Raw genomic sequence first — 20,800 nt, 5'->3', positions numbered from 1 at the left:
TGTCACTCATAGGTATCTAAAGGACTTAGCTCTCAGCTGTTCGGCGGGAACCCACCAAGGTGTCCACGGGCACCCCAAAGCCCCATAACACACACCTCACAGGACTGATCCAATTTCAGACTTCGGTTTTAATTGCAAAGCTACCCCAGGAGCAAGGCCTGACCATGCTCTCGCAATGTGCTGACTCGCCCAGCCCTTCCTCTGCTTCGGCTCCACCCTGTCCCCCACATCTCCCCACACTGCAGGTTCTCCTCTGGGTGCAGAATTGGGTCAGGCAAGCGTGGGTCCTTGCCCGGAGGAGGAGAACGCGCATCCTTCCACCTGGTCTAGATCAGTTGGCTTTTCTTCAGGGAGTTGGAGGAAGCCGTGAGGCTCTCGGTGGTGTCCGGCTCTGGAGGGGCAGGGGTGCTCTTCACAGTCTGGGCCAGGGATCCCCCACGGCGAGTGCTGTAGATCTCAGAGCCGGTCCCCTCCAGCAGCTTGGCGACGAAGCCCACCCCAGCGGAGCGCAGCAGGCCGCCGCCTGCGCAAGCATACAGCACCGGGTTCACGCTGCTGCTCAGGAAGGCCAGCGCGATGAGGACATTGCGGGCCAGCGTCAGCCGCATCCCCACCGGCCCGGACCTCGGACCCAGGCCGGCCAGCGCGCGGCCCGCCTCGGCCAGGTTCACCATGTGATAGGGCAGCCAGAAAGCGGCGAAGGCCAAGATGATGAGCACCACCAGACGGCCAGTTCGGCGACTGCGGCGGAAGCGCCGGGCCTGCAGCCTGCGCCCGATGTCGGAGTAACTGGCCACCACCGCCACGAAGGGCAGCAGGAAGCCGGTGAAGGCCTCGAAGAGCAGGTGGAAGGCTCTGTGCCCATCGCTGGGGTACTTGGGAAAGCAAGCCAGACTCTTGTTGTTCAATCCAAAGCTTACTGTGCGGTACCTGAGGACCGGTGTGGCCAGCAAAAAGGACACCAGCCAGATCCCCGCCAGCACCCACCGGACAACCGCCTTGGTGCGCACTTTCTGGGACACAAAGGGACGGGCCACTGCCAGCGAGCGGTCCAGACTCATGGCGGTGATCAGCAGGACGCTGGCATACATGCTGACTCCACAGACGTAGTGGCACAGGAGGCAGCCAGCCAATTTGAACCTCCAGGAGCCGTGGGTCAAGGAATGCAGGAAAAAAGGAGCCGTGAGCAATACAGCCAGGTCAGCCAGCGCTAGGTTCAGCACGAGCAGGGCCGTGACAGAGAGCTTGCGCATCCTTCTCAGAATGCTCCATACCACGAAGCTGTTGCCAGGGAGCCCCACCGCCAGCGCCACTGACAGCAGGACAATAGCCAACAGAGACACGAATCTGACACCTACAGAGAAGGATGCTGCCGAAGATGTAGCGTTTGTGGCCATCTCAGAGACCTGGGAAGTGAGGGTGGATACATGAATGAAAATAGAGAGCCAAAGGTTACCTGGCACCCATGGACACACCATGAATACTATGTCTATGACGAGCACCAGGAGCCTCCAACATATACTGCTGCTTCACTGCCAACTGACCTGTCTTCAGGAGATCTGGTGGAGCAGAAAGACTCATTTCCTAACTGGTCCAGGGGCTCCTTCCTGCCCAAAGACCCAACTGCAAAATATACAGCAGCAACAACAACAGTGACAGCACCCATTTCCAGATCTTTTTAAGTCTCTTTCCCTTAGGACACCATGAAACCAGAACTAACTGGGAGCTTTCATCAACCAGTGCTGCACTCCTTGAATGACTAGCTCAATCCTTGCTTCCTGTCAGGCTTTCTGGTCTTCAACCTAATTAACTTTTCCCAACCAATCACCTAGTTGCTCTCCCTGGAGATTACCAAGGTACACCATGAACTACAAGGATAAAGAGGAGTTCATGGCTAGATGTTGAAGATAAATCTTCTCAACTCCTTTTACATTGGTGGGCTTTCTTTGGAGATTTTTTTTACATCTCTCCTGGCTGCATCTGCCTTCTACACACACACACACACACACACACACACACACACACACACACACATACACGGTCCTAAATACTTACAAATACCAAGGTACTGATTGGAAGCTGATAATTCTCGGGTGAGAGCAAATGTCCTCGATCCCTGGAGGTGTCCCGGTTCCAGGGGCTCTGCCTCAGGTCTGGGTGCTATCAGCTAAATCAGCCAGTGAGGAAGTACCACAGAGCATTGGAGGGGGAAGTCTGTCTTCCTGAAGGTGGGGCTGAAACCCTCACCCCCAAGAGGATAATCTGCATAGCAAGCAACTCAAAAGGTAGGTCTCTTCAGGGGTAGGGCTAAATGATAAAAACCCAGAAAGGGGCAATGAGAGAGGAAAGAGGGGTACAGGGAATGAGTTGGCTGGGGTGTTGTGTCAAGATGCAGGTCCAGACTAGAGAATTGAACAGAGTAATGAATTCTATAATAGTGAGAGAGGGAAACAAGCTCAGACTGAAAGGCTAGAACACTGGCATCCAAAAACATTCTGTATATTTCACTTTAAAATGTTGCTGCACATAATATAGATTTTTAGGTTAATGGAAAATGTAGTTTGAAGCTATGAATAGGTTTTGAGTCTAGGTATGAGTGTGGTATTATCATGATTTAAAGATCGTATGTCAGTAAACTGATGGTTCAGCACCTTATTCTTGGCTTCCGTTCAAGTCATGATCTGGGTTATGAAAAGGGGCCATCTCCTGGCACTTTCCATCCCTTTCTTCATTTAGAAGAGTTAGTTTCAAAGTCAACAGTTCTCATTGTCTCTGGCAGGGGCCACAGTCAAAGTGAATTCCTTGATTTCACAGAATGCCAGTTTCTTCTCCTTCCCATAGCCATTTGTCTTGTGGCAACTGTGTGGTTACTTTGCCAAGGCTGAATTTGAGAAATCAGTGCTCAGCAAGTGCTTGGTACTTACTACTTATTTCCTACATTTCCACAGTCTTAGGTGGTCCAATTCCACCTTTGTCAGAGAAAAGGTAGAGGTAAGCTAAGCTGGGCAGAGCATGAGGAACAGAAGTGAGGGTGTGGAGACAGTGCTGCTTCACAGCAGCTTTGCCACAAGAAGAATCCAGAAACATGGAAAGAGACCATCTGTGACACTGAGAGACCCCTGGCATTCCCATGCTTTCAGTGCTTTCCTACATGCTCTGCATTGAGAAAAGCCTGAGCAGGGTTCACCCAGTACATGTCAGGCAGAGGATATGATGAAAAGAAGGGTGAAACCACAGCAAGAACTGAAGACAACATTGAGGAAGGGCTTTCTGACCACACCGGGTGTGGAATACATAACAGCGGAAGTTAGGGAACCTTGACCTTAGAGCAGTCTTGGGACAGGAAGAAGCCTGTTTGGGCACAGAGCTCCAGGACCAACCAGGGTCCCTGACTGGTTGCCCCTCTTCCTCTCTCCAGCTGCTCCCAATCCCATCTCCTTTGAGGGTGTTTCCCCCCCACCAAGGACTAGGCACCTTAAGCATCCTTCCTGCCTCCTTAGTTCAAGAGCTCATTCTAACCTCACTTTTAGTGTTTCTGGCATTATTCTGAGGACTAGGTTTCCTTCCCTCTCTTGGCCTCTTTCTTGGAGACATGAGCAGTCATTGAAGCAGAGCCTGAGGTAATAGCAAGGTAACTACTTAAGTGAGCAATCTCATTTTCTGGGGGTACTGGATATTTTTAGTGCTAAAACTGAGGACATTCTGGGCTAATTGTACAGATTGGTCATGAGTATGGCCACGGACATCCCCTGAGAAGGACCAGCCATGAGCAGAAAAAGCTAAGGGACAGTACCAAAGCCCTGAATTTAAGCACCAGAGGAAAATGAAGGAAGAGACTGACAGACAGAGACAAAGAGACAGAGAGAGATAGAGACACAGACACAGACAGAGAGACAAGGGGCGGGGGGGGGGAGAGTATGGGGGGAGAAAGTAGATCTAGTAGGGAGAAAAAAGGAAAGATGTCACTTCCTTTGCAATTTCCTTTATTCCAAACATTCCTACCATACCCCATAAAGCCTCATCCCCAACCCTCAAACCCTCTGGCTAAGCAAGCACTGGCTTCTGGACTGCCTCTTAAGTCAAATGTTTTTTCATTGGGGAGGGTCTGATGGCCTGAGAAGTCAGTCTCAGGCTCAACTCCTATGCTATTTGTGTATGCCACTGTGTGTCTCTCCACTGTCCCAACCATAAACTAAGCAGGAACCCAACACATCTACTTTCTCCTTCCAGACCAGTTTCTTCCTCAGGTAGCCTTTATAGACTCCAGAGGGTCTCACTCCTGCTCTCCTTCCAAAGTCCTATATCTTCCCTTGTCTTTGTCACTTTATTTTCAGAGTGGGTCTATGGATATGCCTAGGAGAACCAGGCAACCTGGGTGGAGTGAGGAAAATGCCACTACCCAGCAGTGACCTGGCCCGAACGGGAACTAGGTGGGTTCAGTACAACTCAGGCATGATGAAGCACCAAACAGCACACTTAAGCCATCATCAAATGGCTTAGCAGTCTATTTCACAATGCTATTGGCAACAAATAAGCAATGCTTGCACGTGGATACCTGCCAGCCTGCAAGCACACAAGGTTTTTTTGTTTTGTTTCGTTTTTTAACATAGGCTCTCCTCACCCCCACAATCCCTAGTTTGGTAGAACCTGGGCCTGCCCCAGGTGTATAACAATCCTTCCCAATCCCATCCAAACGGTAATCAGAGAAGAGTCTCAAAGGCTCCACAGTGCTGAGTTCCCGAGGCATAGCAGGTGGTAGGAAAGGGCAGGCCTGGTGGTAGGATTTAGAGTTAAGGATCCCATTCCTGACTGCCCCTCTTCAGGCCGCCCCCAGGGTCTCCATTGCTCCCGCCCTGCCCCATGATTTTCAGCCTAGGAGCAGTTCGGAGCTCCATCGTGCCCTCCCGAGAGCGGCTGCTCCCTCGAGCCTCCCCGGAGCCCTCAAAGAGCCGCGTGAGAAAGCGGGGTCCGGCCCGGGGCAGCAGATCTCCGGCGGTAAAGACGTACAGCACGGGGTTGACGCTGGAGCTGAAGAAAGCCAAAGCGGTGGTTCCGGCCCGCGCCGCCTGGCCTGCGCCGCCAAGCATGGCCAAGGCCCCTTCCGGCGGAGCCAGGGCTGCCACCGCCTGCACCAGATTGACAGCGTGGTAGGGGGCCCAGAGCAGGCCGAAGGCCAGCACGATGGCGCCCACCACCCGCCCCGCCCGCGTGCGCCGCCGCCCGGAGCCCAAGCGCGCGCTCCGCAGCCGCGCCAGGGTGGCGCCGTAGCAGCCGAGCACCAGCCCGAAGGGAAGGACGAAGGCGGTCAGCGTCTCCAGGCCCAGGTGGGCGGCGGCGTGCACCGGCGACGGGTGGCACAGCTGGCACACGCGGTCGCCCCAGAGGTGGCGGTAGACGGCTGCTGGGACCGCGAGCAAGAAAGCGGCCGACCAGACTGCCGAGAGCAGGAGGCGGGCCAGGGCCTGGCTGCGCAGCCGGGGCGCCAGGAAGGGCCGGGTGACCGCCAGGCAGCGCTGCAGGCTGAGCAGGCTGGTGAGCAGCACGCTGGCGTACATGCTGATGGCGCACGCGTAGTACACCGCCTTGCAGCCCGCCAGACCCAGCGGCCAGGCCTGCCCCATCAGAAAAGCCACGAAGACCGGCGTGAGCAGCAGCACGGAGCCGTCGGCCAGCGCCAGGTGCAGTACCAGTGTGGCCGCCAGGGGTCGCCCTCGCGCGGGCCGCCAGCCCGCCAAGCTCCACACCACGAAGCAGTTGCCCGGCAGTCCCAGCAGCGCCGCCAGCAGCAGGAAGGCGGTGCCCGTGACCCTCGAGGCCTTCCAGCTCAGCAGAGTCTCGTTCCCCGGAGGCCGGTAGCAGACGGACATCCTTCTCTCCTCAGCGGGGCTGGAAAGGACTAAACAGGGCAATTCAGGGTGGAGACTGATGCCTTTACCTCCAATGTTAGGTGAGAGCGGACCCATGCACCACTTCCCCTGCAGCATGCTTCCTCCAGGACGCAAGGCCACAACTTAGAACTCCATTCTTTTGAGTCTAGATCCCTTGCTCCCTGAATGTCAGCTGACCTCCTCCACTCCTGACACCTTCCCAGAGCCCAGGGATACCAGCCCACCCAGTCCTCAGACCAAACGGTCACTATCTCCACTTCCACCCCTCTGGCCTGGCTCCACTTTGTTCATCCCCAGCCTTGTACTTCAGGGCAAAGGTGGATAGAGAGACTCCCAGGGCATGGGCAGATCTACTTACCCAGCTGGGAAACAGGCAGAGTTGGGGGCCTAGGGACGCTGAAAGGTTAAGCAGTAGCGTGTGAGGTGCCTGTTCCTGTCACATTTGCAGAGGGTGAGGCAAGAATGCAGAGGGACAAGATGGTACTCATCCTGAACCTTTCCTAAGGCCCCTCCTTCACCCTACTGCTTCCCATCACTAACAGGCCCAGGCATGTGGGAGCCCGCCTCCCTAGGAAACAGGAAACGCTGAAGGGATGCAGATAAGGTGTCCTGGCTGTGGAGGGGAGTGAAGCAGTCTGCTGAAGCCTGACCCTGGGCCTGCTCTCACCCACCCCACTTGCCCATCTCTGACTGCAGTCCTTCCAGCCCACCTTTTATAGTACTTATGTTCTCCACAGAGAAGGTGACAACTCACTTTCCTAGCTGCCGTCTTCAGCCTCTGCTCAGACCCTTTTTCCTACCTCTTAGCCTACCTTCTCCTATCTTTTGCTTTGGACCCTGCTCAAATCCTCTAACCTTTGGGCTCTCATTGGGGTGTCAATGCCAATTTTTCAGTGGAAGGCATGGTGGTAATAGTGTCCCGGGGTAAACAAGATATGCATGAAGGTAAAGGGGCTGATAGCATGGTTAAGAAGTCAAAATGTAACCATGAAGCCAATTACTGAGCTGTGCCCAGATAGGGAGGGAGGGAAGGAGGGAAGGGAGGACACATTGAGAAAAGAAACACTTTCTTCGTGACATCGGGCAGACTGGGAATGCGATTTTATTTTATATTTTTTTTTTATTTTTTGCTGGTTTGTAGAGCTTGAACTCTGGGCCTGGGCACTGTTCTGAGCTCTTCAGCTCAAGGCTAGCACTCTACCACTTGAGCCATAGCACCCACTTCCAGCTTTTTCTGTGTATGTGGTGCTGAGGAATTGACCCCAGGGCCTCATGCATGCAAGGCAAGCACTCTACCACTAAGCCACCTTCCCAGTCCCTGGGAATGAGATTTTAGAGGGGCCTGCAGATCAGTAGGGTAAGGGGAAGGGGAAGGCATCTGCCCAGTCAACAGACAGAACTGGGCTTCCCTAGGAACAAGGACACTGGGAGCATTCAGTTTGATTTCCCGCAGAGTAGAGCCTGAGATAAGGACTCAGGTGGGATAGGCAATCCTTTATTTGGGAGGTCAACTGAGAAAGCAAGAGGGAGGGAGAATAAGTTGGGAAGAGGAAAGCCAGTAAGAGCCTTTGAGAGGCATTAGCAACCTCTAAGAAGTGTATGGAGGGGCTGGGAAGGTGGCTCAATGGTAGAGTGCTTGCCTTGCATGCATGAGACCCTGGGTTCGATTCCTCAGCACCACATAAGCAGAAAAAAAAAGCCAGAGGTGGTGCTGTGGCTCAAGCGATAGAGCACTAGCCTTGAGCTGAAGAGCTGAGGGACAGCACCCAGGCCCGTAGTTCAGGCCCATGACCACCCTCCCCCCCCAAAAAAAGTATATGGAATGTCCAAGACAAAAGAGGCTTGACCCATGGTTTGAAGATTGTTCAAGAGGTACAATGCCACTCTACTTGTCTTTGAACTTGTAAGCATTTGAATTATCCACTGAAGCTCCTAACACACACCTCAAAGCAATGATAGAACAGTTCCCACAAGACAGTGCCTCATAATATCCCCAAATAGGGCCATTTGGGGAGTTTGAAGAAATACTAAATTCCAGAGCAATCCATCTGTTTACAGAGTGGACCTGCAGAGTGGGCTGCGGGTGTCCTCGCCATAGACAGGAAGATGAGATGTACCCATCCTCTACCACAAAGCATCAGAGCAGAGTTTATGTAGCTTTAACAAGTTTGGTTTAGGGTTTGGAGCAACAACCCAAACATCTTTTCCCATGCCTTGCTTAGAAGCAAGTCTGCATGGGAAATGCTGCTGTCTGGGTCACAGAGCAGTCAAGGCACTTTGTTTTTCAGCCAGGACCCAGAAAGCAAGATGGGGAACTGGAGCCTATACAGAGGCTACCAGGGCTGGTATTGGTAGAAAGATGGATCCTGATCAATCCTTCCCACACTGCTTTCACAGTGCTAGCCTCTCATTTCCTCCAAGCTCTACCCAAGCTCCCACCTCTTCCATTGTCTTCTTCACTAAGGCTGCAGCTTATGATTTCCCCAGTAGGTGGCAGCATACACACACTGCAGACCACATGTAAGGCAGCTTCTCTAAAGGTGAGAACCACAAACTTGTCACTGGAAATTTCTAAAGATATTAAAAACTAGAGGTCACAGCCGGGCGCTGGTGGCTCATGCCTGTAATCCTAGCTACTCAGGAGGCTGAGATCTGAGGATTGCGGTTCAAAGCCAGCCCAGGCAGGAGAGACCGTGAGACTCCTATCTCTAATAAACCACCAGAAAACCGGAAGTGGCGCTGTAGCTCAAGTGGTAGAGTGCTCGCCTTGAGCTGAAGAGCTGAGGGACAGCGCCCAGGCCCAGAGTTCAAGCCCCACGACCGACAAAAAAAAAAAAAAAACTAGAGGTCACATCCTGTTTTCTTTACATAGCTCCAATCTACTCTCACCAAACACACTCATGCTTCTGTGGATGTGCTTAGCCATTCTACTTCCAACACCCCTCCAAGCCCCTCCTCCTTCCCTCCCCCTTGGACTCTGTCCTTACTGGCCAGGCATAAGGGGGCCAGAGTCCAGGCTTGAGTCATTTCCTACCTCACCAAGGTCCTAGCTTTGTAACAGAAAAATAACATTTTAGCCCCTGCACAGCAGACAATCACCCGGACTCTGAAGCCGCGGGGAAGCAACTCTCCCACTCCTTCCCTCTACCATGGAGTATCTCTCAGCCTTGAATCCCAATGGCCTACTGAGGTAATTTCTAATCCTTCGCTCTATATATTAATACTAGGGATACCAGCAGGTGGGACAGCAAAACATTCAGCCCCCTAGGAGTCTTACTTCCTATCCTCCTCTCCACTCTACAGGTCTGCCCCAACTCATGAGCCACTACTCCCCACCCCAATTCTATAGCCTCTTTGGCTTATCTGAAAACCTAGGACCTCCAGCCATCCCACCCCTAGCATCACCATACCCCTCACCCCATCTGGACCTTTCCTCCCCAACTACCAGGTCAGTGTCTAACATCAGCTCGGAGTTAGGCCGAAGGGTCTGGACTTCAGCTCCACCACCCCAGCGACCTTTCCGTGTTTGTGACCACAAGCGGACAATCCGGAAAGGCCTGACAGCAGCCACTTATGGGGAATTGCTACATAAGGTGAGTGAGGCAACTTCTTGGGTGACTGTAGTAGAGGCAGACAAAGGACTAGAATAGCGACAGCCTAGAATGATGGTGTAGAAGGGGCTGAGGTCACATAACTTTCAAATATAGGGGACAAGCCCCATGAACCACTGCATTTGGGTAAATTTTTGTGTGTATGGCAATTCTGGGGCTTAAACTCAGGGCTCGGGTGCTGTCCCTGAGCTCCTTTTGCTAAAGTCACACTTCACTCCTGGCTGTTTTAGTTTATTGGAGATATTTCTCACAGACTCTTCTGCCTGGCCTAGCTTCAGTGATCTTCAGATTTCAGCCTCCTGAGTAGCTAGGATTATAGGCAAGAGCCACTGGTGCTTGACAATTTATTTTCTTTGGGAGTAATGAAGCAGTGAGGAAGAGCTGGAAGGATGGAATTCAGAAGTCAATATAGAAAGGTGATTTGTATGAAAATTCAATCCAAATTGGTTTTGCTACTTCCTGCCAAACCTTGGAGCTCTTCAACTTTAACAAAACCTGTTTATCTGTACAATGGAAATGAGATACCTTATAGTGTTATTAAAGGAATAAAAGCAGACATATAAAAATCCTCAGATACCTGGCACATAGTAAGGCATTTAAAAAGTTAGAAACGCTGGAAATAGTTGTGGAGAACTAAGAGTCGAATAGTTGTGGAGAACTAAGAGTAAGAAAAGGTGGTATGATATTGTAGGTGGAAGGATGTTTTTCAAAAGATCTTAGTACAGATTGTTTTTCTGGATGGTATCTAAAGTTGCTCAGTCTGGTCTGAATCCCTGGGCTCAAGCATAGTATCTAGTCTGGCTCCTAGCTAGATTTTTGAATTCCAAACCAGCAGGAGTCTTGGCTTAGAGGGAAAGAAGAGGAGGGGAACATAGAGAACTACCACCTTTCAAAGGGGGAGCACCAGAAAGTTGGGATATCAACCAGTGCCTAGGGGTGACTGATGGATATTGGACAACTAAAAAGAGACCGTGGGTTAATTGCCCTCTCCCTCCTTCTTGCTGTGGTACAGGCACAGGAGACGCTGCTGCTGCATGGAGTGATAACATTGGTGCTGGAGGAGGATGGAACTGCAGTGGAGAGTGAAGACTTCTTCCAGATGCTAGAAGATGACACATGCCTGATGGTGCTGGAGCAGGGGCAGAGCTGGAGTTCCAACAAGGTAAAGCCCAGGCTGGGATAATTACCAAACTTTTCAGTCTATTCCAAGCTTCTCTAGCCTACCACTGATCTTGGAGGCAGAAGAACTGGAAATGCTATGGAGTTGTCAAAGGCACCATGTAGCAGACAGTCTGGGGATATGGGGATCTGACCTAGTATCAAGGGGTTGGTGGGAGCTATCAGTGAATGTGGGTCTACTGCACTGATGGGAGTATCCTACAGAGCAGGGTGCTGACATATGGCCTGGGCCGAGAAAAACCGAAGCACAGCAAGGACATCGCACGCATCACCTTTGACGTATACAAGCAAAGTCCCCGAGACCTCTTTGGCAGCCTGAATGTCAAAGCCACATTCTATGGACTCTACTCCATGAGTTGTGACTTTCAAGGAGTTGGTCCCAAGAAAGTACTCAGGTCAGAGATCAACAAATATACAACTCCATCTTTTACAGCTATCCTTGTAATTCCATCTCCTGCACTCACTTATCAAGCTAGCTCTCCCTTATGCAAACCTCCCAGCCCCTAGCTCCACTGCCTCCTCTGTGTTCTCCTAATTATCTGCTTTTTTGTGTGTGTGTCTGCCTTTCAGAGAGCTCCTTCGTTGGACCTCCTCACTGTTACAAGGCTTGGGCCATATGTTCCTGGGAATTTCCTCCACCATTCGCCACATAGTGGAGGGGGCTGAGCAGTGGCACCGGCAGGGTCGCCTCCATTCTTACTGAGGTGCTGAGCTTCTAGCCTGACTCATTCCATGAGATACATTGAGAAGATTTTGACATCATGCTTTGGGACCTGCAGATAGTGAAAGCTAGATAACTCACTTGATTTTTCCCCACTGTCCTCTGACCCCACTTAACAGAACCTGTCAGCATAGTTCCTTACTCCTCTAGTCTGTACCTTTTTCTGAAGAATGCTGTTTTACACCTATCTCCACCCTCCTGCCTGCTCTGAAAGGCCACAAACCTATCCTCACATATCCCAGTCCTATCCTGACTGTTGCTACCTCTAGATCCATACTAACTCCTAAGATCCCCAAGCAATGATAGCCCTGACATTACCTGAAGATCTCTTATCTTCATATTTTTCTCCTAAAAAAGAAAAACATTTCCAATAAAAACATAAAAATGTTTACCAATGACTTTCTTTAAAAACAGGATTTGGCTATGTGGACCAGGCTGGCTTCAAACTAAATTCTCCTTATGTTAGGATTAGATGTATGGACCACAATACACAATCCAGTAACAGTTTTCTTTTTGTGGAACCTGGGCATGAATTTAGGAGCTTGTGCTTGCTAGGCAGGAGCTCTACTACTAAGCCACACCCCAAGCTTTTTCTGTATTGGCTATTTTTTGAGATAGAGGCTTGCTTTCTACTTGTGTGCCTGCCTGGACTGTGATCCAACTATTTTAAGCTTCTCATCATAGATAGAATGACAGTTTTTGCCATTGAGAAGGAGTGTCATAAACTTCACTACTCAGGTTGACTCTGAGTTGTGATTCTCCCAATCCCAGGCTTCCAAGTAGCTAGGATTATAAGCATGAGCCACCAGTAACCTGCTCAAGTAAGATTTTTGACTCCAACTTTAACCAGGAAGGTATGGAATGGGTACTCCTCCTTTGACTTAATCTTCAATACCCACTCCCAGAACCCAGGGCCTCAGTCTTCAAGTATTGAGTTGAATGCCTTCTTCCGCTTGGCGACTGCACTCTGCTGCTCTTCCCAAGCTGCTCGTCGCTTCAAGAAGGTAGTCAAGGCCACATTTCGAGCAACATGGTGGCCAAAAGGGTCTTTTATTAGCTCTTGGTTCTGCTCTCCTGCAAAGAGAGTCACTCATGTTTAGTGCTATTCATGCTCAGACAGATTCTACTTGGGATGAAGGTCCCTCCATTTCCCCCCAGCTCTGGGGGTGCCACTGAGATAGGTGAAAATGTTACTATCAAAACGAAAGAAGCCAGGGGTGGGGAGCACAAAGGACTGTATAATCAATCAGCAGAGAAGAATATAGGACTGGGAATGTGGCTTAGTAGTAGAGTGCTCGCCTTGCATGCATGAAGCCTTGGGTTTGATTCCTTAGTACTACATAAACAGAAAAAGCCAGAAGTGGTACTGTGGCTCAAGTGGTAGAGTGCTAACATTGAGCCAAAGAAGCTCAGGAACAGTGCCCAGGCTGTGTTCAAGCCCCCAAAATGGCACGCGCACACACACACACACACACACACACACACACACACACACACACACACACACACACACACACACACACACACACACACACACACACACACACACACACACACACACACACACACACACACACACACACACACACACACGAACAGTGCCCAGGCTGTGTTCAAGCCCCCAAAATGGCACGCACACACACACACACACACACACACACACACACACAGAGCAAACTAATAACCCATGACCAAGACCACCCTAGCTACACACACACACACACACACACACACACACACACAGCAAACTAATAACCCATGACCAAGACCACCCTAGCTATCTGGGAAAGTTTGAAAAATACTAAAGAGAGACACTAGTACTCACCCAACTCAGCAGCAATTTCCTTCCGTGCCCCCAAAGCTGCTCCACTCCAAATGGCATCTAGCACACGGCTGCCATGGCGGCTACAGGCCAGAGACACATACTGTCCCTGCATTGAGACAAGCAAAGTCCTTCTCGGGACATGCACAAAAGTGCTTGGGGGGAGGCAGGGAATAAAGTTTCAGAAGAATTTAGAAGGAAAGTCAAAACAGTTTAGGGACCTGTATCCCATTCTCGATTTTGAAGGTATAGTGCTGGGGGAAGTTCATTTTCTTTAAATGTTTGAAGGAAATCAAGCAGAAGTCAGAGGCCTCACCTTTAGAGTCTGTAACACACGGCGACGCTGCTTGCGTGTCACAGAAGGGCTGACCAGGATGGCATCAAGTACATGGGAGCCAGCAGGGCTTTGGGCCAGAGCCACAAGCTGTGGTCCTGTCAAGGCACCTAAACTTCGAAGAACAAGACTAGGGGTGGAGAAGTGCAGCAGATGCTGGAGCAGTAGAGACCCAAGTACAGTTACTTCCCCCAGAACCCTGGCTGAGGCCATTTCCACCTGAAAGAAAATACAGAGATAAGAAATCAAGGATTGGAAGTGTAGCTCTGCTGGGCTTCAGAGCCAACCAAGGGATAAAAGTGTCAGACATCAAGTTTGAGTCCAGTCTCCATTAACAAAAGAAAAAATAAGAATCAAGATGCAGATGGATGAGTGCATCCCCAGGATGAGGTCATCACTTGGATGATTTCAGAAACCTCTTCATTCTTTCTCAAGGTGCTGCCCAAGGCCTGGCCTCCCAATTAGTCTCCTTCCTTCCTCACCTGGTGCTCTGCAGGCACTGCCCCCTCCTCCTCCATTAGTTCATAGTACACCTCATAAGCTGTCAACGTGGCAAAGAGAGGCACACAGGCTACTTGTCGGGATGAGGGCTCTGCACAGTGGAATGCCTAGAAGGAAGATAAACAGTAGCAACTCAACTTTCTAGACAGGAAAAACATTCAGGAAGAATGAGATGGCCTAAAACATTCTACGAGAAAGTAAGCTCCCTGAGAACAGATTCTCATCTTCCTTGTTTTGTACCCCAATTCTATGCATGTATCAGAAGCTGAATAATCATGTACTCATCAAACTTCTCTCTCATTCTGGGAGACAATTTTCATTCCAGGACTAAAATAAAGACTAGAATGAGATGGCTCTTGGGATTCACTTTTCCCTTTATCTGTGAACTTCCTTGGGTCCAGATTTTATAAGTCCTAACTAGTAGAATTAGACTAAGGGTATCAATAGGTTTCACGTAATACTCACTTACCTCCAACAACCGCTGCAAGACCTGGGCTTGGTGAGCCCCAACTCTGCGGCAGGCCCCTACCAGGGCAACAACTACACCTGGATGACCCTGGGCTAACACAGCTTCCAGGGCAGGGCTCAGTTCTTCAAACACACAGGACAACTGAAAGGAAATAGGGGATGAAAAATCTTTGACATGATGGTAATGATAGGCTGTATTAATTTTAAAAAAAAATCTTCCTACTGAAAATAATGAAGCGCTGGATAAAACACAAAAAGCAATGTTAATGTCAGGACTGTTTTGTTAGGTAAGGCCTAGAACAAAAAGGCAGTCATAGGGGCTGGGAAGGTGGCTCAGTGGTAGAGCACTTGTCTTGCATGCCTGAGGCCCTGGGTTCAATTCCTCAGCACCACATAAGCACAAAGAAAAAAGCCGGAAGTGGCACTGTGGCTCAAGTGGTAGAGCGCTAGCCTTGAGCTGAAGAGCTGAGGGACAGCGCCCAGGCCCAGAGTTCAGGCCCCACGACCGGACCCCCAAAAAAGGCAGTCATAGAAGTGCCACCTCACATAGGTAAAGGACATTTTTATTTTTTTTGTCAATTGTGGGGCTTGAACTCTGGGTCTGGGCATTGTCCCTGAGCTCTTCAGCTCTACCACTTCAGCCATAGCATCACTTCTGGTTTTCTGGTGGTTTATTGGAGATCAGAGTCTCACGGACTTTCCTTGCCTGGACTCACTTTGAACTTCAATCCTCAGATCTCAGCCTCCTGAGTAGCTAGGGTTACAAACCCAGCAGCCAGCTGGGAAAGGACTTTTTTTATTTACTTGTTTTTATACCAGTCCTGAGATTTGAATTCAGGGCCTGGGGGCTGTCCTTTAGCTTTTTTGCTCAAGATTGGTACTCTACAACTTGAGCCACAGCTCTACTTCTAGCTTTTTTGGGTGATTAACTAAAGATAAGAGTCTTGAAAACTTTCCTGCACAGGCTGGCTTCAAGCTGCAAATCTGTTGAGATTAACTAGGATTACAGGTATGAGCTACTGGCACCCAGAAGAGTAGCCTCTCTGTAGATGTGAGGGAAAACTAAATAAGAGAGGACTGGAATTAAACTGCCCTTCTACTCCAAATCCAAACCCATGAAACCCACAGGAAAGCCACCACAGTGCTAAGCAGCAAAGGTAAAGAGAACCTATGACATTAGCCAAGTGCTCATATGGCCATGTAACTAAGTGCCCACAGTCTGGAGAGGCCATACAAGTTTGAGCTTCAAATGTGAATTAAGCTCATCTCCTAAGTGGACAAAGTGGCATACAACCCTTAATCCTAGCATTCGGAAGAAAGAGGCAGAAAGATCATGAGTTTGAGGCCAGCCAGCCTAGGTTACATAGTTAGGGACTATCTAAAAAAAAAGAAAAAAGAAAAAATCGGGTGCTGATAGCACCCCCTGCTTCCTAGTTTCTTTTCTTTGGAGAGTAATGTGTTCACTCTATCCTAATGGCAAGCCCAAGATTAGAAAAATGGAGGGTCCTACATCCCAAGTAGAATCTGATCATATGAGCATGGGTGGCACTAAATATGAGTGGTTCCCACTACAGAGGAGCAGAACAGGAGCCTGGAATGCTAGATACTCAAGAGGCTGAGACATGAGGATTGCTGTTCAAAATCAGCCCAGGCAGGCAACATGAGAATCTTAAATCCAATTAACCATCAAAAGGCTAGAAGTAGTAATGTCACTTAAGTGGTAGAGCACAAGCCTTGAGCAAAAAATCTAAGCAAGAGTACAAGGCCCTGAGTTCAAGCCTCAGTACTGGGACCACCATCCCCCAATATTTTTTTTTAATTAAAAGCTGGAGACATGGTTAAAGTAGTAGAGGGTTGCCTAGTAAGCACGAGACCCTGAATTTAAACCCCAGTACCTTCAAAATAAATAAATAAATAAAGCTACATATAAGTTTCATTGGCCAAAGCATGACAACACATATCTCTAATTCAGGAGACTGTTTTAGGAGGATCATGGTGTGATGCCAGTTTAGCCAATAAATTAGCAAGGTCCCATTCACAATAAATAAGCAGGGCATGGTGGTTCATAACTGTGATCCCAACTATTCAGAAGGCAGAGGTAAGAAGTTTGTGGTCCAAGGCCACCACAAAGCAAAGTAAGCACCAGACACTTACCTGGACATTGTGGTGGCTCATACCAGTAATCCTACACAGGAGGCTAAGATCTGAGGATCATAGTTCAAAGCCAGCCCAGGCAGGAAAGTCTATGAGACTCTTATCTCCAATAAACTACTCAGAAAAAGCTAGAAGTGGTAGAGCACTAGCCTTGAGCACAGACAGGCTCAGGGACAGAGCCCAAGCCCTGAGTTCAAGCTCCAGGACTGGCAAATAAATAAATAAAGCACTAGACCCTATCTGAAAACTACTAAAGCAAAACAAAACAAAACAAACAAACAAAAATGCTAGGAACATGGCTCAAACGATGAGTGCCTACCTATCAAGCATGTTCAAACCCAGTACCACCAAAAAAAGCCAGGCTATTACCGGTAGTCACATCTCTGGCAGGAGGGCATTTTTATCTTATGCTCTGGGAAAACTTCAGGTACAACTTTATAAGGCAAGGGCAATGAGCAACACACTGTTAGACATACATAGGCACATACTAAGTAAGACCCAATGAACAGAAGAGTAGAAAGAGACTCCACCAGACTTCTAACTCACCAGCTCAGGAGAAGTGACTGCATCCAATAAGCGTTGCAAAGGGAAGTTAGCAATGGGATGTGCAGCCAAGGTCAGCAGCTGACCCTGGAAGTGATCTTGAAAGAGACTCTGGAGCTTTGGGGGCTCTAACACCAACAGCACCTGTTCTAGGAGTCTGGAGCTTGTCTGATCCTGAAGAAACATCAGTAGAGGACTGAAAAGTAAAAAAGGAAATCAAGAAGTTTTAACTCTACTTCATATAAAACAGTTACACCCTATACCTGACTCATTTTACACAGCTAGTCAATCCCAAAGTTAAGCCATACCTTCTGTCTGCTGAGGAACTGCGAGTACCCAGATAGCCAATCACAGCACTGCAGAGATGGGCACAAAACTGGGGCAGTTTGCGGTGTAAGACATGTAAGGCCACTTGAAGGCAGAAGCTAGAGATCTTGTCAGTGATAAACACTGTAGGGAGAAGGCAGAAATAATTTTGTATCTACATGGATACAAAATGTCCACAAAGAATGCTTTGCAAGAACAAACCTCAAGTTTGAAGAAGAGGAATGACCTTAAGGGCCTTGCTTGGCAGCAATCTCCAGCAAAGTATTTCCAAGACCATCTTCTTACTTCCCTCCTTACCAGCAATGTCTTTCAGAAAGCAAGAGCTCAGGTCCTGAAGGCAATTCAAGAAGGTTTCTGGGACTTCAAAATCAGCAGGCTTACATTCCCGAGCTGAGGTCCTGTATGCTTCTGAAAGAAGATCAAGCACATTTGCAGTGATGAGATCACAAACTGCTATCCAGGAAGGAGAACACCACAGGAGGATGAGGGCTCAGCTTGGAGATGCCAAACTCCTATTATCTCAAGATGACTGACCTGAGATAATATTTCTGTTTCAACTTTTCTAAGAAACTTTAACCAGCTCCCCCAGGGTCCACAAAATATAACTCAAACTCCTCAACCAGGTATGTTAAGAGTGGTCCAAAATCAGATGTCATTTAAACATCTCAGGTTGAGTACAATGTTGAACTTCTGTAACCCCTGATAGTCAGGTGTGGGTCAGAGCCAAGCCCAATGAAATTCAAGCCAAACTAAAACAACAGAAAACCATGGGGCTAGGAAGGTGGCCCAGTAGTAGAGTACTTGTCTCTCATGTATGAGGCCCTGGGTTCGATTCCTCAGCACCACAAAAGCAGAAAAAACCAGATGCGGTGCTGCAGCTCAAGTGGTAGGCACTAGCCTTGAGCTGAGGAGCTGAGGGACAGCACCAGGTTGAGTTCAGGCTCTACAACCGACAAAAAAAAAAAAAAAAAGAAAGAAAACCTTGAAATTCTCTCTGAGAAATAAGCTATAGCAAAAAGGGCTTAAGGTATATATAGCTCATGTGTAGAGTACTGTCTAGCAAGAACAAGGCCCTGAGTTCAACCTTACTAACACCAAATAAACTCTAACCTTATTTTCAAGAGTTTCTCAAAATGAAGGTCACACACTAGACTCAAGTGGCTCACACTTGCAATCCTAGCTACTCAAGAGGCCAAGATCTAGAGGTTCTAAGTTCAAGGACAGCCATAGACAGAAAAGTAGACTCCATCTCCAAAATAACTAGCAAAGAACAAGGCTAGAGGCATGGCTCAAGTGGTCAAGCTGCATGTAAGCTAGTAAGCATGAGACTGAGTTCAAACTCCAGTATTGCCCTAAATGAATGCATAAGTAAATAAAGATGATGATGTAGATCAAAGGTTGTGACTATATGATATAATCAAGTTAATGATTTTAATCAGAATTCTTAAACTAGAACAGACTAAAATTTTAAAAAAAAATAAAATAATCAGAGTGGGTTGCACACAGTAAGGGTGTTGCCTCCTGAATTTTGCCTGAGTTCAATATGTGTACATAGACACACACTAAGTCAAGGTTGTGTTTTTTGTTTTCTATTCATGAAGAGTGAGATCACTATCTCAAGGCCTCATACTTAGTAGGCAAGTGGCTATCACTTAAATCATGCCTCCAGCTCTTGAGTCATATTTTAAAATGATTTTTTTTTACTGTGGTTATGGTATTAGAAAAAAAATTACAATTAGGTACTAGTGGCTCATGATTGTAATCTTAGCTTCTCAGGAGGCTAACACCTAAAGGGGCGTGGTTTGAAGCCAGCTTAGGTAGAAAAGTTGACTAGAATTCATCTCCAAAATAATCAGCAAAATACAAGGATGGAGTCAGCTTCCAAGGTTCAAGCATCAGCTTTGTGAGCAAGAAAGCCAAGAGAGAGCAGAGTGTTGAAGCCTGATTTCAGGCAATGAGTTCAAGCCCCAGTCTCAGCACACACAGTCTGTAATGAAGCATCTCCCCTTCTTCCTTCTACTGCTATATTAACAGCTGTCCCCTAAACGCATAGTGTGAGTCTATGCATACACTCATCACTGGTCTAAACTCTGCCATAATTCCTCTGCTAATTCAAGACCAAGCTCCTCCAAGAAGACTTAATCTGCTTATTCTCTTCTTTAGAACTACCAAGTCCTTTCCTACCAAGTCCACTTCCCTTTCTTATAAAATACTTACTAGATGATTGGGAACCTCGGTGCCTGGTTCTCTCAGATTCCAGAAGAGTCCCGCCTAAGACCTGTAGGAGAGTTCTGACCACGAAGCTGCCATGAGTGTCTCCACAGTAGAAAAGAAAATCATCAGATACCTCGGAAGCTAGTCCCAGGACCAACTCCTCCAAGCTTTCCAAGACACCATCCTTTCCCTGCTCCTCTTCCTCCTCCTCCTCTTCCTCCTGCTTGGCGGGCCTCTCCAGCAACCGAGGCAGCTGCAGCAAAGCACTTTGCAACACATGGACCCCGCACCGATGACAGGCCACAATACGCAAGTTGGAGCGCAGAGCCGCCCATATTCGACACAGTGGCTTCAAAGGACTGAATCCCAACAGTTCTTGCAACATCTCACTGCCAGTCCTGTTCGTGGCCAAGGCCAGGGCTTGAGCCTCCACTTCTTTCAAAATATTGTGCACCATCAGCTCTAGAAACGCGAAAAGAAAAGAACTATTTAAAACAGACGGGAAAGAGGACAACTATGTTTCATTGTTGAAATTCGGGACGAAGGGCAAAGACCGAGGAAGAGGGCATGAGACATAAAACTCGAGTCCCCACGCCCCAGGGACCCAAGAACGTCTCCTTCTTGGCGGGTCCTGGATTTTATGCTGTTGGCTGGAACCCCCCCTAACCTCGCTCTTCCCCGGCCTCCGGGGCGTCTTTCAGCGTGGACAGCGCCCGTCGGAAATATCCCAGCGCTTCGGGGCTCAGATGCGGAAGGGCATCCGGAGTCGGCTCTGACTGCCGGTCCGCAGGCGCGCGGGAGTGCCGCCCGCGGCCCGGCGGAGGGCGCCCCGACCCCCGGGCTCCGCGTCCTCGTTTGCTGCCAGCAGGGAAGCGGCGCCCCGATCGGGGAGGAGAGCGTGGTCCCAACCCCATGTGTGCTGTGGAATAAGCGGTTCTCACGCCGCCCAACGCGAGCCGGGTCCTGACGGACTTCCGAAACGCCCGGCGCGCTCCGCGTGACGTCAGGGTTCTGCGACGGCCTTCACCCGCGGCGCGG

The 20,800-nt window shown here is 49.1% G+C and overlaps 4 protein-coding genes across 4 annotated transcripts; 1 reads left to right on the top strand and 3 right to left on the bottom strand.

The window, feature by feature from the left end:
* Ltb4r (leukotriene B4 receptor) lies at positions 1-3,368 on the bottom strand. The gene is made up of 2 exons (XM_070025941.1): positions 2,056-3,368; positions 1-1,406 (listed from the first exon to the last, which is right to left on the bottom strand). The coding sequence occupies exon 2, from the start codon at positions 1,395-1,397 to the stop codon at positions 327-329; it is 1,071 nt and encodes a 356-aa protein (XP_069882042.1). The 5' UTR covers positions 1,398-1,406; positions 2,056-3,368; the 3' UTR covers positions 1-326.
* A 562-nt stretch (positions 3,369-3,930) lies between these two features.
* Ltb4r2 (leukotriene B4 receptor 2) lies at positions 3,931-5,867 on the bottom strand. Its single transcript, XM_070025953.1, has one exon. It carries the CDS (start codon positions 5,865-5,867, stop codon positions 4,791-4,793), a length of 1,077 nt encoding a protein of 358 aa, XP_069882054.1. The 3' UTR covers positions 3,931-4,790.
* On the top strand, positions 5,858-11,760 carry Cideb (cell death inducing DFFA like effector b). The gene is made up of 6 exons (XM_070025967.1): positions 5,858-5,947; positions 8,966-9,078; positions 9,337-9,481; positions 10,512-10,661; positions 10,883-11,073; positions 11,249-11,760. The coding sequence occupies exons 2-6, from the start codon at positions 9,038-9,040 to the stop codon at positions 11,379-11,381; spliced, it is 660 nt and encodes a 219-aa protein (XP_069882068.1). The 5' UTR covers positions 5,858-5,947; positions 8,966-9,037; the 3' UTR covers positions 11,382-11,760.
* A 3-nt stretch (positions 11,761-11,763) lies between these two features.
* Nop9 (NOP9 nucleolar protein) lies at positions 11,764-20,744 on the bottom strand. Its single transcript, XM_070025928.1, has 10 exons — positions 20,430-20,744; positions 19,766-20,224; positions 17,846-17,956; positions 17,530-17,671; positions 17,225-17,417; positions 14,526-14,666; positions 14,038-14,163; positions 13,538-13,774; positions 13,225-13,330; positions 11,764-12,473 (listed from the first exon to the last, which is right to left on the bottom strand). The coding sequence occupies exons 1-10, from the start codon at positions 20,674-20,676 to the stop codon at positions 12,316-12,318; spliced, it is 1,920 nt and encodes a 639-aa protein (XP_069882029.1). The 5' UTR covers positions 20,677-20,744; the 3' UTR covers positions 11,764-12,315.
* Positions 20,745-20,800: the final 56 nt, after the last annotated feature.

The sequence above is a fragment of the Dipodomys merriami genome, unplaced genomic scaffold, assembly GCF_024711535.1.
Source record: "Dipodomys merriami isolate MVZ:Mamm:240054 unplaced genomic scaffold, mDipMer1.0.p SCAF_1, whole genome shotgun sequence".
Taxonomy (NCBI): domain Eukaryota; kingdom Metazoa; phylum Chordata; class Mammalia; order Rodentia; family Heteromyidae; genus Dipodomys; species Dipodomys merriami.
Note: the sequence above shows the minus strand (reverse complement) of the source record. Positions and strands in the feature narration are given on the sequence as shown.